Source organism: Echinops telfairi, unplaced genomic scaffold (assembly GCF_000313985.2).
Source record: "Echinops telfairi isolate 266 unplaced genomic scaffold, ASM31398v2 ScPeMD7_7410;HRSCAF=8448, whole genome shotgun sequence".
NCBI classification, from domain to species: Eukaryota; Metazoa; Chordata; class Mammalia; order Afrosoricida; family Tenrecidae; genus Echinops; species Echinops telfairi.
In genome coordinates, this window is record NW_022111310.1 from 14,318,848 (window position 1) to 14,333,158 (window position 14,311).

A 14,311-nucleotide genomic window follows, 5' to 3' on the forward strand; every position below is an offset into this window, starting at 1 on the left:
TGCAGGGGACAAGCCGAATCAGTGAGTGTGTAAGCATCTCAGCACTGGCAGGGGTCTCCACACGGTTGCTCCAGCACCCAGGGCTGCATTGGGGTAGGTCCAGTGGGCTTCTCCTCGGGGATGTCTTGCAGGAAGTGAGCCTTACAAGCTGAAGCAGTGACTGGCTAAGGCAGCTACACGCTGCTCCGACCATCAGAAAGCAAGAGGCCGGAGAACTAGAAAGGCGGGGCTCACCAAGCCATTTATCTCTCCGCCCTTCAATTAACCCCATGGTGTTTATTAGCCAGGTGGGCACAATAAACTAACTCAGAGCTCTAAGTATAAATTAAATAAACTAACTCAGAGCTCTAAGTATAAATTAAATTCTAGGAGTCTACGATGAATTTTGAAAAGGACTCTTCTTACCTTGCACTCCTAGAAAGACTTTCATCACAAATATTTAGGGGGGAGTTTGGCAATGTTTATAGGAGCTCAGGGAGTGCAGTGGTTGTAAGTTGGGCTGCAATCAGAAAGATCAGCAGTTCAAAGCCATCAGCTGGTCCAAGGAAGAAGATGAGGCTTTTTACTCCCGTAAATTATAAGTCACTGTCTCAGAACCCCACAGGGGCAGTTCTGCCCTGTCCTGTTGGGTCTGTGGTGGCAATGTCTGCTCTTTGATTACTGGATGGGCATATGCGAGCAGCAACTAGGGGTTGTGCCTGCTTCGTGAAAATCTGAAAGTATTTCTCATTCCAGATTGTTATGTTTCTGCATTCTGTTCATGAAAATGAAAACGACATAACAGTATGCAGTAAGTACGCTTTTAGACGCTTTCTCTTCTGCATTCAAAATAGAATTAGGACAATACTCCCTAACACTAGGAAAAATGTTAATAAATTTCATTTAAGACTACACTGAGAGAGTTTCTACTTATCATGCCTGCAAGTTTCTACGAATGACAATTGAGAAGCTAAGTAGAGTTAACATTTGAACTTTGACAGTGTTGGTGATAGACTATCTTCTTTCAGAAACAGTCTTGGAAACTCCTGGGGGGCAGTTCTACCCTGTCCTATAAGGTCGCCGAGTTGGCATCTATGGTGAGTTTGGCTTGGTTTGATCTTTTATAAACTAGACGATGGTCAGCATCAATATCAAACATCAACTAGATTTTGGAGCTTCAGCAGCACAATACTTAAGCACTCAGTTGCTAATCAGGAGGTCAGAGGGTTGAACCCAGCAGCTGCGTTATGGGAGGAAGCTGTGGCAATTTGCTCAGTAAAGGTTCCCAACCTGGGAAATAAAAGTTAAGGGGTAGTTCTTCTCTGCCCCACAGAGTTGCCTTGAGTCAGTTTCAAGCGATGAGGTGAATACCTTTTATGACAATGTGGATGGCACATGTTCTGTTGTTGCCCGATGGGTCAGTGGCTGTATACTGCACTACAGTCTCCCCATGGGGGAAAAGGTCTCCCGGGGAATGAGTTCTGGTGACAGCTAATGCAGCCCCTGCGAACGAGAAAAGGGTCAGATGCTTAGAAGGCCAGTCTGTAGTCACTTGACTGGTCGCTTTGGTTGATTTGAAATTTCATCTTCTATTTATACAAGCCAGCTAGGCATTCATTTTATGGGCCACTAGTAGAAAACAAGGAGATTTAATACTTCTACCACAACACTGAAATCATAAACTCAAAAACAACATAAGTGTTCTTGCTAAACCAATGGTTTGCTGTCCTAGGTCAGTCTGTTTGAACTCTGAGGATTTAATTAGGAAATCTATTAATTTGCTATTGATTGTTGTTGGCTGAGTTTTAGGGAAATTTCAAAGTAAGCTTCAGTGTCATGCCCTGACTGCTGTGCTGGAAGGCCCTGGGCTAATCCTGTAAGCAATTCTATCTAACATTGTATGCATGCTACACTCACGGCCCTGTTCCCAATACTGTCGTCCCACCTGGAACTGTGAGGTATTGTTCTGTACCAAGTGCATTTGTGACAGCCTACCATTCTCTTTCATTATTAAGAGGTTTTTATTAAATAAAATACATGAGAGTAAGTGAAAGTATTGCTACTCGGGTGCTGGTTCTTACATGCATGGGTTTTTTCCAAACAGAAATGTTTAAGCATGTCTCTGCAGTCAGTGGATGGCTGCAGACAAGTCCTCTCAGTCAGACACCTATCTTAATCTCGTTAGGCTGCCTTCCAAAAATGTTCACTCAAAACATAGATTCCAAGGGGAAGTTAAATAGCCAGCTCAGAAGGTTTTAGGTGACTGTTGGTGGGATGTCAAAGGAGTAATCTTGATTGATTTTCTTGAAGGACTCGGCACGGGAATTTATTACAAAGATGTTTAAAAATTAGTGAGAAAATGGCCAGGAAAATTGTGCCCAAGAAGTTTTTCCTATCCTGACAATGCACCGGCTCATTCCTCAGGGGTCGTGGGGTTGACCTACAACAATTTCCTGGAGAAACTTCACCTGATCCACCCGAAAGTCCTGACCTTCACCCTTCAGCCTTCTGTTTGTTACCCAAACTCAAAGCAAACTTAAAAGGAATGCAATTTGGAAGCCCTGGATTCATTTACAGGCTCCCGGTGTGGACGAAGCCTCTGGTGAAACCCTCTGGCCACTGGACGTGAAGAGTTTTGCTATCAGAGTACATTGGAAAATAGATTCATGCAGATGTGGTTAGATTAAAATTTCTCATCTTGTCATTTGTTCTCTATTTTGACCTAGTTTTTAAATTTGTTTTAGTTTCTTAATATTATTTTCTGCTTTCTTTTTTATTTTGGTTTTTCCTGTTTTGTTATTGCTGTTAAGAGGTTTTTTGGGTTTGTTTTGTTTTTTTCATATGAAATCCAAGATAGGTAAATCTAGAGAGACAGTAAATGTTTCTTGGGGTTTTAGGAGGGGATGTTGTGAGGAAACTGGGAGCTAAAAATAATGAGTACAAGAATAAAGAAAATGTTCTAAAATTGTGGTTATAATTGTATAACTTCAATATGTTGAATTGTATGATATGTGACTTCTATGTCAATAAACTGTTACAACAACCACAAAACAACACATTTGGGGTCCCTCAAGTGAGCCCACACTTTGACATGGCACACATAGAAGAAAGCAGAAAATTCTCTGGGGAGTGTTAGAGAGAGGAAGAGACCGTCTTCAGAAGTGTTTCCAGAGAGTAGATAAGCCAAGAGACAAGAGCTTCACACTTCAACATTTTTATTTAATCAATGGCTCTCTACTTGTGGAGCAATATTTTGACTTTCTCTCATATTATGTACCCTACGACAACAAAGTTCTTGCATGCTCACCTGAATTGTCCGAGAACTGAGGCTCCTCCCAGGTTGCAACGCACTCCTTCCCAGAGGCCTGGATTGGAGGTGGGGATCTGCACCAGTCTATGGAAGGTGGTTCCACATCTAAAGAGCATGAAACAAGAAAAAAATATCTATTTGAAAGTACTGTGGGAATTTGGAAGACAGAATTGAAGTCATGTGCTGGTAGAAAACCTGGCCCATAATCATCCTACTCTTTCCTTCCTGATAACCTGTTTCTTTTGAGCCCTTTCCTCCCAGGAACATGTTGGTTGTGAGCAGATTTGGTCTACCGAACATACACAGACTAGACAGTTACAACCAATAGTTGACCCCAGAACAAAAGGACTGTGGTCAAGGAAGAAAAAGTGCCCAGGCAGACTTCACCAGACCAACTTGAACCATATTTGGTAGCAAGAGGTTGGACAAGCCATTTCCCAGACCAGCCGTATAACCTCTCCCCAATGCACATGTGACCATCCATTGAAAAACTGTTACATATTCATAATCCCTTCAGTTTACTTCCTGGTGCATTTGTACAAAACTACAAACACCCCTATTCAAGGAGTTTGTGCTGGCAACTCTATAATCTCGGCTTGTTCCTTGCTCAATCAACCAACATAAAGCTTTTCCCTTTAAAATACATCCCATTTCTGTCTTTCTGAGTCACATCAAGGGGCACCTGGGCGGGCAACCTGTATTTGTTTTCTATCTTATTTTTGCGAATTGGTGAAAGCATCTCACCAGTATCCAGACGCATTCGCAGGAGACTTACCAATGACTCGGATGTGGAACACACAGCTGGCCTCATTGTGGGAGCGGTCAGTGGCTGTGTACGTGATGGCCACCTCTCCAATTGGGAAAAGGGACGGAGGGGAAAAAGCTGGATGGACGTGCATTGACACCTTTTGGCGATAAACACATTGAAAGTTAAAATTCATATACCACCACATCTATTTTTAATCCATATTGTTAATAAATTAACATTAAAGTTAATACATGAAAATTAAAGCATGATGAAATATTTCCCAGAGTGGAAAAGATTTAAAAAACAGGCACAACCTTTTGGTATAGTTCCTTTCCTACTGTTTAATTTATAATTAATAGATGGCTTATCAGTATACATGAGATGTGTCTGAGTTGTGATATGTAATAGCTGAAGACCTTTTTTTCATGATATGACACAGTCTTTAGAACTTAAGATGACTCATAAACCACCTCCTAAGAAATTGTGAAACACATACACATGAATTCTTCTAGGAAAACCTGGTGAAGAACGTTTACTGCTGTCAAGAGCATTGGGATGAATAGTTCTGAACATGTGATTTAAAATGTGTTTATGATCTCCCTGTAATACATTTCCATAAACAGAATTCTTGACCCCAAAGTCACAAACATTTTGTTGGTAGATAATGCACATTTTCTTTCCCAAAGCAGACTGCCAGTTTGTATGCCTACTGTTGGTTATTGTGAGTGCTGTCAAATCCATTGCAAGTTCGAGGGAGCTCCTGCACAGCCGAACAAAGCCCCGCCCGGCCCTGCGTCACCCTCATAATTGTTCTTATGTTTGAGCCCATTGTAGCAGCCACTATGTCAATCCATCTTGTTGATGGCTTTCCTTTTTTTTTTTTTTTGCCTCTACTTTACAAAGCATGATGTCCTTCTCCAGGGACTGCTCTTCTTGACAACATGTCCAAAGCATGTAAGATGAATTCTCACCATGCTAGCCTCTAAAGCAGCACTCTGGCTCTACCTCTTCCAAGACAGATTGATTTGTCCTTTTGGCAATCCCTGGTACATTCAATATCCTTTTCCAGAATTTGTACCACAACTCAAAGGCAGCGAGTCTTTTTTGGTCTTCTTTAGTCAATGTCCGACTTTGACATGCTTATGAGGTGACTGAAAATACCATGGCTTGGATCAGGTGCACCTTAGTCCTCAAGGGAACGTCCTTGCTTTTCAACACTCTCAGGAAGTCTTGTCTAGCAGATTAGCAAGGAGCATTGTGACCTCTGTTGTCCTAGAAGACTAGAAGTGGTTTGTCTTCTGGGTCAGGTATTTGATATCGTGACAGAGGAGCCTAAAGTAAAATTCAGTTTTCTTAATTTTAGGTACCTTATCCTCCCCCCTTGGATAATATTTTTCCTAGACTTTTAAAATGTCTAAATACTGCTTTCTATTTTATTAATTTTCTGTGGCAGCTCACGAGTCATTTACAATTGCAGAGTCTCTGGAATTTCTTTAGCTCATTGAAATTTTCTTCTATCATATCATTGAGTTTTATGTTTGCCCCATTTTTTAAAAAAAAGTAATTGTCTGTTGGATCTTTGTGTTCATTTATCCATGGCTATTGTTGCTATTGTTGTTGAGAATAAATCTCATTAGGTGGGTGCTGTGGATTGAGCAGTGTCTACAATATAAGTGTGATAAATCCTAGCGCTGTGGTTAGGATGTCACTTGAGTATGAGTTTTCTTTGCAGGTGAATGAGACAGTAACAGTGTAGGGTGTATTGTAAGCCAATCAGTTCTGATATACAAAAGAGCAGATCAAGCAGGCAAAGTGACAGAAGATAGATGCCATGTCACATGGAGATCATCAAGAAGCCAAGAAACTAAAGCTGGAAGAGACAATGAGCTTCTCAAAGCCTGCAAAGAGCGAAAACCTTCTTCTAGAGCCAGGACCCTGATGTGGGGAATTCTAGCCTCCTAAACTGTGAGAAAATAAATTTTTGTTTGTTAAAGTCACCTACACGTGAAATTTCTGTTATAGAAGCACTAGCTGACAATGAGTTGGGAATATGGGGCTCAAACAGTAGACACAGGTTACACAACATTAAATGCACACAGGGAGTGTCCAAATGAGTCCACAAAGGAGGCCCTGGTTGGAAGAAACAGCGCTGAGTAGCTCAGAAGTTATTCATCTTGTCAAAGGCTAAAAGCCTGGTTCATAAGGTGGCACTGCCGTGCGATGAGCAGGCCGTGGAAATGAAGACATGTTTAGTGTATCCTACTTGCTAGTGGCTTGGCTGTCTTTATTCAGAGACTGAAAGAGAGGTAAACACAGGCTCTTATTGCCTCTGCAGCTAATGCTGATACAGGAGGCCTGATGGGCCTTGTCATGGAAGGTGAACGCACCACACAAATTCACCAATTGAATGTGCACGATAAAAACTTTAGATTTAAGACCTCACTGATGAAAAGTATGTTCAGTACAATGATCAGAACAGTTCTTTTTGTTGTAACTCTTCCAACTATATCCCATGCCTCCACAATGCACACACATTGCATGTGGGTGTGGAACCAATTCATGAGATCTTTCGTGTTCAAGATCGCACGCAGGTCTCGGCTATGTATGATCTATCTGTGTATTAAAAGAAGCCTTACCTTCTCACCAGAGTTGTCTTTGGCTGTGGGGATTTGCCACGTCACATTAGCGGAGTCTTGATGCTCCTTTGTCTTGGCCTCTATGTCTTTAGGGCAGTTGATTTGAGGAGCCTCTACATCTGACTCAGAAAACACACAAAGCAATGCATTTTAATTGACATTTACTTCTAAGCCAATAAGGAAAATAGGTTAAAAAGTATAATTATATGAATACACTCTGACTGATGTTCTATATGATTGGTCTGACTGCCTTCAGGATAATTTATCTTAGCGTGACTTCTTAGGTTTCTCCCTCACTAGGACTGACCTGTGGATCTCTTAGTCTCCTCTCTTACCACCGCCCTCCTGGAACTCACTTTCACACTGACTCACTCTGTCCTGCTGTTACCTGTGTCTTTGCCCGTGTTCTTTTCCTACCTCAGTCAATGTCATCATCGGGGTAACTCCTGCCTTTAACCCTTTGTTTAAGACAGCAGACCCAGGAGCTTTCCCTGACTCCCCAGGTCCATTTTGGGTGCTTACTCTGTAAGTCCCCAGAGCTCTCTCCACTTTCTAAACTATAGAACTTAACAGACAAGTTGAGTTTTCTCTCCAGAAAGATTCAAGTGTTTTGAAGGCCAGGATATCTCTCACTCCATTGTCCTAAACAGTGTCTAGCATATAGTAGACACTTAGTAAATATTTCTTAATTAAATAAAGAAATAAACAGCAGGTATTCTATATAATTACTAGCCATCTATTCTAGTGTCAATAAAAAAATTAAAAATAAAATTTCATGATCATAAAATAGTCACTACAATAAATGACCATACATTCTTACTTTTTTCATACACTGTTTTTAAATAGATTTTTTTCATATCTAATGCTATAACTTAAAACATTTATTTCTATTTGGTCTTAGAACCTCTTCAGTGATTTCATCACAATTAGATTGCCAAACAATTCGGTTGCCAAATAAATGTACTTGCACACACGGCAAGGATAACGAAGAATCTTTCTTGAGACTCTGTTGTCTGCTGCAGGTCTTGGAAAGGAGTGCTCTGCTGTGCAGTTTGTGATCATTAAGGTTAGAAATATTCATAAAGCAAAGACAACATTGGAAAATATATATTATATTTTTTTCTACCATGATGGGATCAAGCATGCCTATATGCATAACATTTTTCTTTCTTGAATCTGTAAACTTAGTTCTCATGTAAGCATATAATTGTTACACTTCTCTATCAAGCCTTGTCATTGAGGTAAAATTGCATTATTTTCTTGGATGCCTTCAAGAATTCCTTATCAGGTATATCTACATGGTTAAAGGAGGAAAATGTACTTGACAAAAAATTCATACATTTTTGCCCTTCTTTTCATGCAAGATTCGAGTGTGTCAATGATGGTGTAGCATGGGGTTACTTACTTGCTTCTTTTTTTTTTTAAATCATTTTATTAGGGGCTCATACAACTCTTATCACAATCCATCCAGACATCAATTGTGTAAAGCACATTTGTACATTCATTGCCCTCATCATTCTCAAAACATTTGCTCTCCACTTAAGCCCCCGGCATCAGCTCCTCATTATTTAGGAATTTGACTCTCCCCCGACCCCCTCCCTGCTGACAAGTGCAGGAGACTTACCTTTACAAACAGCCGTCTGGACTTTGCTACTCCATCTTCCTGAGCTGGTGCACCTCACTTCTCTGGCTCCAGATAAAAGGAACCCCTGGCGGCAACTTAAGTGGCAAACAATCCCAGGTTTCGCCGGCTGCTTGCCACAGTTGGGGGGAGACACAAGGACACCTTTGGGCTTCTGAAAGGTGGAGCAGTGGCGTTCTATTGTTGAGACATAAGAGAAAGTTAAATAACTCCCGCACACTAGAAATGCCACAGATTCTCTTTTTCACAGAAGTAATTTTTTTTTCTGCCTAGGGATTAACTGAACACCCTAAATGAAGCTACACAGAACATGTATTGCAAATAATGCTACCTCTTTAGGTGGCTCCTTTATTTTGCCATGTACCCAAATAATGGAGGACTTCTGATACTTGAATCAATGCTGATGGAAACTTCTTGGTCATTCAGTGTGCAGAATTTTGCTTCCTGGTTTTGAAATATAAACTAGTAAATTGGACGTTATCATGTATGAATTAAGGGATATAGTCTGTATGGATTAAGACATATCTTCTGTAATCAGATTTTATGAGCCTTGGTGCCAACTTCAAGCAAACATACAAGGACAGTTTTTATACTCTATTTACGAATGTGTTATAAATGGGGCCACCATCTTTAATGTGATCGTCAGCAGAGGAACTGGGCAGAATGTAGCTCAAAGGGAAAATCATGGTCTTAGAGAAGAGAAAGAGAGAGAGAGAGAGAACTCATGCACACTCACATTCACATTCACTTGTGCAAGTGTTCATTCTATGGGCAGCGTTGCTCCCGTCTTTGCTATATCTGACCTACATGGTAACACTGATGTTGTTGGGTGCTGTTGAGTTGGGTCTGACTCATAGTGACCCTATGTACAACAGAAGAAAACACTGCCCAGTCCTGCACCATCCTCACAATTGTTTTTATGTTTGAGCCCATTGTGCAAACACTGTGTCAATCCATCGTTCGGAGGTTTTCCTCTTTCCCCACCCCTTCCCTTTGCTGAGTATGATGTCCTGTTCCAGGGACTGGCCTCTCCGGACAACCCGTCCAGCTTACTTGAAGTGACGTCTCTCCATTCTTGCCTCTAAGGACCATCCTTAACAGCTAACATTGATTCGGTGCTCATTTTGGTGATCTGGTCATTACGTGAAGCACTTTAGCTTGATGGATTCATTGAATCGTTGGCAGTAAGCAGCTGTCATGATTTCCATTTACAGTCGTGGGAACTGAGACACAGAGAAGTAATTTCCCAGGGCCCCCCAGCAAGTTTACGGTAGCGCCTGTGGGTCCTTCACAATGCTGCCATTCTGTCTCTGCCCTGACATCATAGTTTTCAAACCACGATACTAGCCATTAAAAAAAAAATTGGTTTGCCTATTTTCATTTTTGCACTGTGTAAGCAATGTGCCTTGTCAGATTTCTGCTTTGCTCAACAGGAAGTCAGAGTTAGATTTACAGTTCTAATACAATCACTGTTTGGGGATCACTAGCGCATTCGGTCTGAATCACAGGATGGAGGTTCAAACACCCTAGCTGCTCATCAGGAGAAAGATGAGGCAATCTACTGCCACAAAGATTACAGCCTCCGAAACCCCGTGGAGGGTCATTGTGATTTGGAATCAACTTGATGGCAGTGCTTTGGTTGGGTTTGCTTATCACGGGAGCCCTGGTGGCATCGTAGCTAGTAACTGGGTTGCTAACTGCAGCGTCAGCAGCTGGAAGCCACCAGCTGCTCCCCAGGAGAACGATGGGCTTTCTACTCCTGAAGAGTTAGTCTCAGAGCCTCACAGAGCAGCTCTATGTCCTCCACGGGTGCTGTGCGTCAGCACTGTCTCAATGGCACCGAGTTTCAGTTTCTGGTTGGTCATCCCATATGTATCCATGGGATGGACTCTATAAATTAACCTTTCAACTTTTATAATTCTGAGAATTTAATGGCCTAGTATCTTTTTAGTGTTTATTACATTTTGGACAACCATATCTTTATTCTGTATATAGCTTAATGTACTGGTATTTTCTTTTGAAATTATTTCCAGATCTTTTGTATATTTTAATAACTTTTATAACAGTCATTTTACATATTTTCTTTTAGCTTCTCGTGGAATGAATGAAAGACATGCAAACGTTTTTTCCACAAGAAGGTAGCTGGTTTTCTTATAGGATCAACTAAATATTATAGTCCAAGCTCACCTGTGATACTTCTTTAATATTATTAAACTGGTGGAACTGTTATGTTTCAGGATCCACTCAGTCTCTTCGAAATACAAGAAGTTTGTGAAAAGAATGGAATTAAGAAATAATGGGGTTTCCCCACGAACTCTTCCTTCTCACAGACAGTAATCGTTCGACACTCTAAATTTTTACTTAAAAACCTAGAACAGCTAGTTTCTCTTTGTTATTCTGTATTCCTCTGCCTTGGAAACTTATTTTAAAGATTGTTCCCTGTCTAGTCTTCCAGAGGACTCCTAGAAACATCCCCTAATCCCACAACAAGAGACGAAAAAGAAAATCCCTGTTAGACACTTTACCTATATGTGCATTTGGAAAGAACAGATACAATGTTATATGTTTATTAAAGTGGGTTTTGAAAACTTCATATGCTTGTGTTTTAATTTGGTTTTACATTTCAGAAAATGGTAAGAACATTACCTTTGCCATATGTGCTGCAAATAACTTCCATGGCCTTTTAATGATGTATAAAATTCTTTTGAAGTACAAAAATTTAATTTTGTATGTGTTAAAATCTATTGTTCTTTTTATGCTTAGCAAGTCCTCCTCCATTAAAATTGAAAAAAAACATTTCCTAGCTATATTACATCATTTTTCTATTCCATTCTTTAATTTGCTGACACTTTAATGAGGTCATAGTTTTAAATGTTTGATTTGGTGAGGTGAGAGTCAAAACTGATGATGTTTCATAGACATTCCTTATTGATTTCTGAAACCTCCTTTGTTAAATGTTGTATTCTTCTACCGACTAATGTTTCTTTCTTGTCATGCCTTCAGTTCTATACAATTCATGGTTCTTTGTATTGTGCCATTCACGAGCTACTGTAATAACTATGACTTCAGAACCTGCTTTTTCATGGTGACAGTGTTCATTATACCTTGTGCTCAAGGGACTTTCATTTGCACTATATGTTCATCAATATGGGGCCGTTATGTGTCTGAATCAACTTGACAGCATTTGATTTTCTTCAGTAGAAAGAACCCTAAGTGACTGGCAGTGAAGCCCAGCCTCGAAGGCTTGGCCCCCCGCTGTGTTAAGGGGGAGATGCAGCAATCTCCCTGATCCGTGGTTGTACTGTGCCCTGCAGAGATGCTATGAGTTGACGTCAAACGGATGGCAACGGATTTGATTTTGTTTCTTATTCTTTGATGTACATTCTATTTACTTTCACCCATCGCTTATAATGGGAATATCCATAGTAATTACTTTTGTTGCCAATTTGGGGGCGAAGTGATATCTTCTCCAATAAAATATAAATAAGAGTACAACTTCCCTTCATTGTTATACTTGAAATCCACAAAGATTCAAACCATTTCCAATTATTGCAGCGATGTGCACAGTAATTTAAAAATGAACTGAGGGCAGGGTAATTTCACAGAAACTATACTGAATATATTATCACTCGTAATAAATGATTGAGTTCCTCATAATAGGAGTTGGACAGTCACAGAGCCAAAGAAAGAAACAATCCCTTGGGGGTAAACAGCCACAGTTACAATACAAAGTCTAGTCTGCAGAGCTGGGGCCTCAGCCCCATATGTTTTGGGTCTTTGGTCCGGTGACCAAGGCACCCCTTTGATGGTGATGGATCACGTTTGTTTAGCGCTATGAAACATGTAAAGCAGCTACCTCCTTTTGTTCTGATTTTATGCCTACTGTGTCTGTTCATGGTTTGGTTTCCCTTATGACTTCTGCCAAGAAGTCCTGGTGGTGTTGTGGGACTGCTAACCCCAATGTAAGCAGTTCAAATCCACCAATTACTCTGCAGGGGGACAAGGAGGCTGCCTGTTCCTGGACAGATTTAATCTTGGAAGCCTTGAAGGAGCAATTCTACCCTGCCCCATAGGGCTGCTATGAATTTCAATGGACTGGATGGCGGGGGTTATAATATCTGCCTGCAGGGAAATAAAATGTTCCCCAGGCCTAGGTCTTAGAGCACTTTCAATAGTTTTCTATCTCATTGCAAAAGAATACTTTCTTCACTGAACTGGACATTTTATTTTCCTGTCTTGGAGAGATTACTCTCTTCCCCACATTATGTTCATCTATTTTGTGAGCCTTCACATGGTGAAGGGGTTGCTATGTGTTACAATAGTCTCTATGGCACTTGGTGTGTTGTTTTATGTTGGGTAGGGCCAGCATCCTTCCTGAACATACCTCCCCTTACTATTAGCCACAGATCTAATATTAGGATATTAAAAATACCAAGTCTATTGCTGGGGAGTCAATTTGCTATGTGAATCATAGCGACCTCTAGGACTTAGAAGAATTGCTCATAAAGGGCATCTAAGACCTATAAATCTTTATGGGAACTGACAGCTTCATCGTTGTCTCTAAGAGCAGCTGGTAGGTTCAAGCCACTGACCTTTAAATTAGCCAAGGGATTTCACCACTGCTCCATCAAGGCTCCTATGAATTAGATTACATTTGAATACATTGTACACCAATTTGGAAGGAACAGATAAATTTGTAATACTCAATTTTCCAATCCTGCATTCTAGTCTGTATCCATTTGTTATTGTTCTTGGCTACTGTAGAGTTGATTTTCAACTCACAGTGAGCCCCTATAAGAAAGGAGAATTGCCCCTTAAGGTTTTGTAAACTGTAATCCTTATGGGAACGGATTGCTAGCCTTCCTCTCAAGGAGCTGTTGAGTGAGTTCATACTGTCAACCTTCGTTAGCAGCCAAGCACTTAACCAATGAGGAATGAGGCTTCTTTACACCCATTATATTCCATAATTTATCCATTTGGGGAAGGTGGTTATTTAATTACACAAGTCCCAGTGTCCCCTGAGATACCATATTTGACACATAATTGACAACAAAGAACAAAGAAACGAACGGCCATGGTGCTGATTCCAATGGCAATGCACGATGTCAAAGTAGATCTGTGCGCCCTAGGGTTTTCAATGGCTGCTTTCTCTGTAGCAGACCACCAGAGCTTTCTTCCGAGTCACCTCTGGGTACACTTGAGTGCAGTCAAGAGCTTAACTTTCTGCAGGGACTCTGGCCTGTAGTAGGCATTCATTAAACGATAGTTATCAACATCATCAGTCATTTGTGGCTAATTGTGTATTGTCATTTGTGGCTATAGTATAAACAGTAGCAAAACAGAAAAGCTATCAAATATATTCTTTCCAGACAGAAGCCAAAGTCATGAGATAACATAACTCTTCCAAAACCTCACTGCCATCTAGTGGATTCAGGTTCACAGTGATCCTACAGGGCAGAGTACAACTGCCCCTGTGGATTTCCAAGACCATAACTCTTTACAGGAGTAGGAAGCCTCATCTTTCTCCTGCAGTGAAGCTAGTAGTTTCGAACTGACTTTGTGGTTGGCAGCCCAAGGCATAGCCACTACACCAGCAGGGCTCCACAGCAACAAATGAGAGGAGACAGCCTTATCTTCCACCCTATGTGTGAATGGTGAGTTCAAATATTATTTGTAATTTTGGTTTTTTACCACCAAGGTACAAGTACATTGTATTTAACAAAGAAAGGGAATTCGGCAGCATTTGTTTAGGAAGATCCACTCAATAGACCCATTTGAAAACATCAAGAGAGAGGGAGAGAGGATTGCCATTTAGAGAAATAGACCTCAATGAGATGACACCTTGAATTCTGGTGCAGTCTTTTTACCAGTGATGAGGAATATAACAACACAATTACCTCTGTATAGGGAGTTCTATCGGGTTACATAATTGTATAAATGGATATGCATCTGTATTCATTATAACTTGGTTTTCAGTATTAGGCCTTCACAGAAAA

General features: G+C 40.7%; 1 protein-coding gene across 1 annotated transcript in view; it reads right to left on the reverse strand.

Annotated features, from left to right (window-relative positions):
- SVEP1 (sushi, von Willebrand factor type A, EGF and pentraxin domain containing 1) overlaps nt 1-14,311 on the reverse strand; it is a gene marked incomplete at its 3' end in the record, with an annotated part of 165,946 nt that overhangs the window by 102,956 nt on the left and 48,679 nt on the right. Inside the window, exons 6-10 of the mRNA XM_045296537.1 lie at nt 8,298-8,492; nt 6,674-6,792; nt 4,065-4,194; nt 3,287-3,394; nt 1,351-1,482 (exon numbers count right to left, since the gene is read on the reverse strand). Of these exons, the coding sequence (XP_045152472.1) occupies nt 1,351-1,482; nt 3,287-3,394; nt 4,065-4,194; nt 6,674-6,792; nt 8,298-8,492 (684 nt within the window). The remainder of the gene's footprint in view (nt 1-1,350; nt 1,483-3,286; nt 3,395-4,064; nt 4,195-6,673; nt 6,793-8,297; nt 8,493-14,311) is intronic.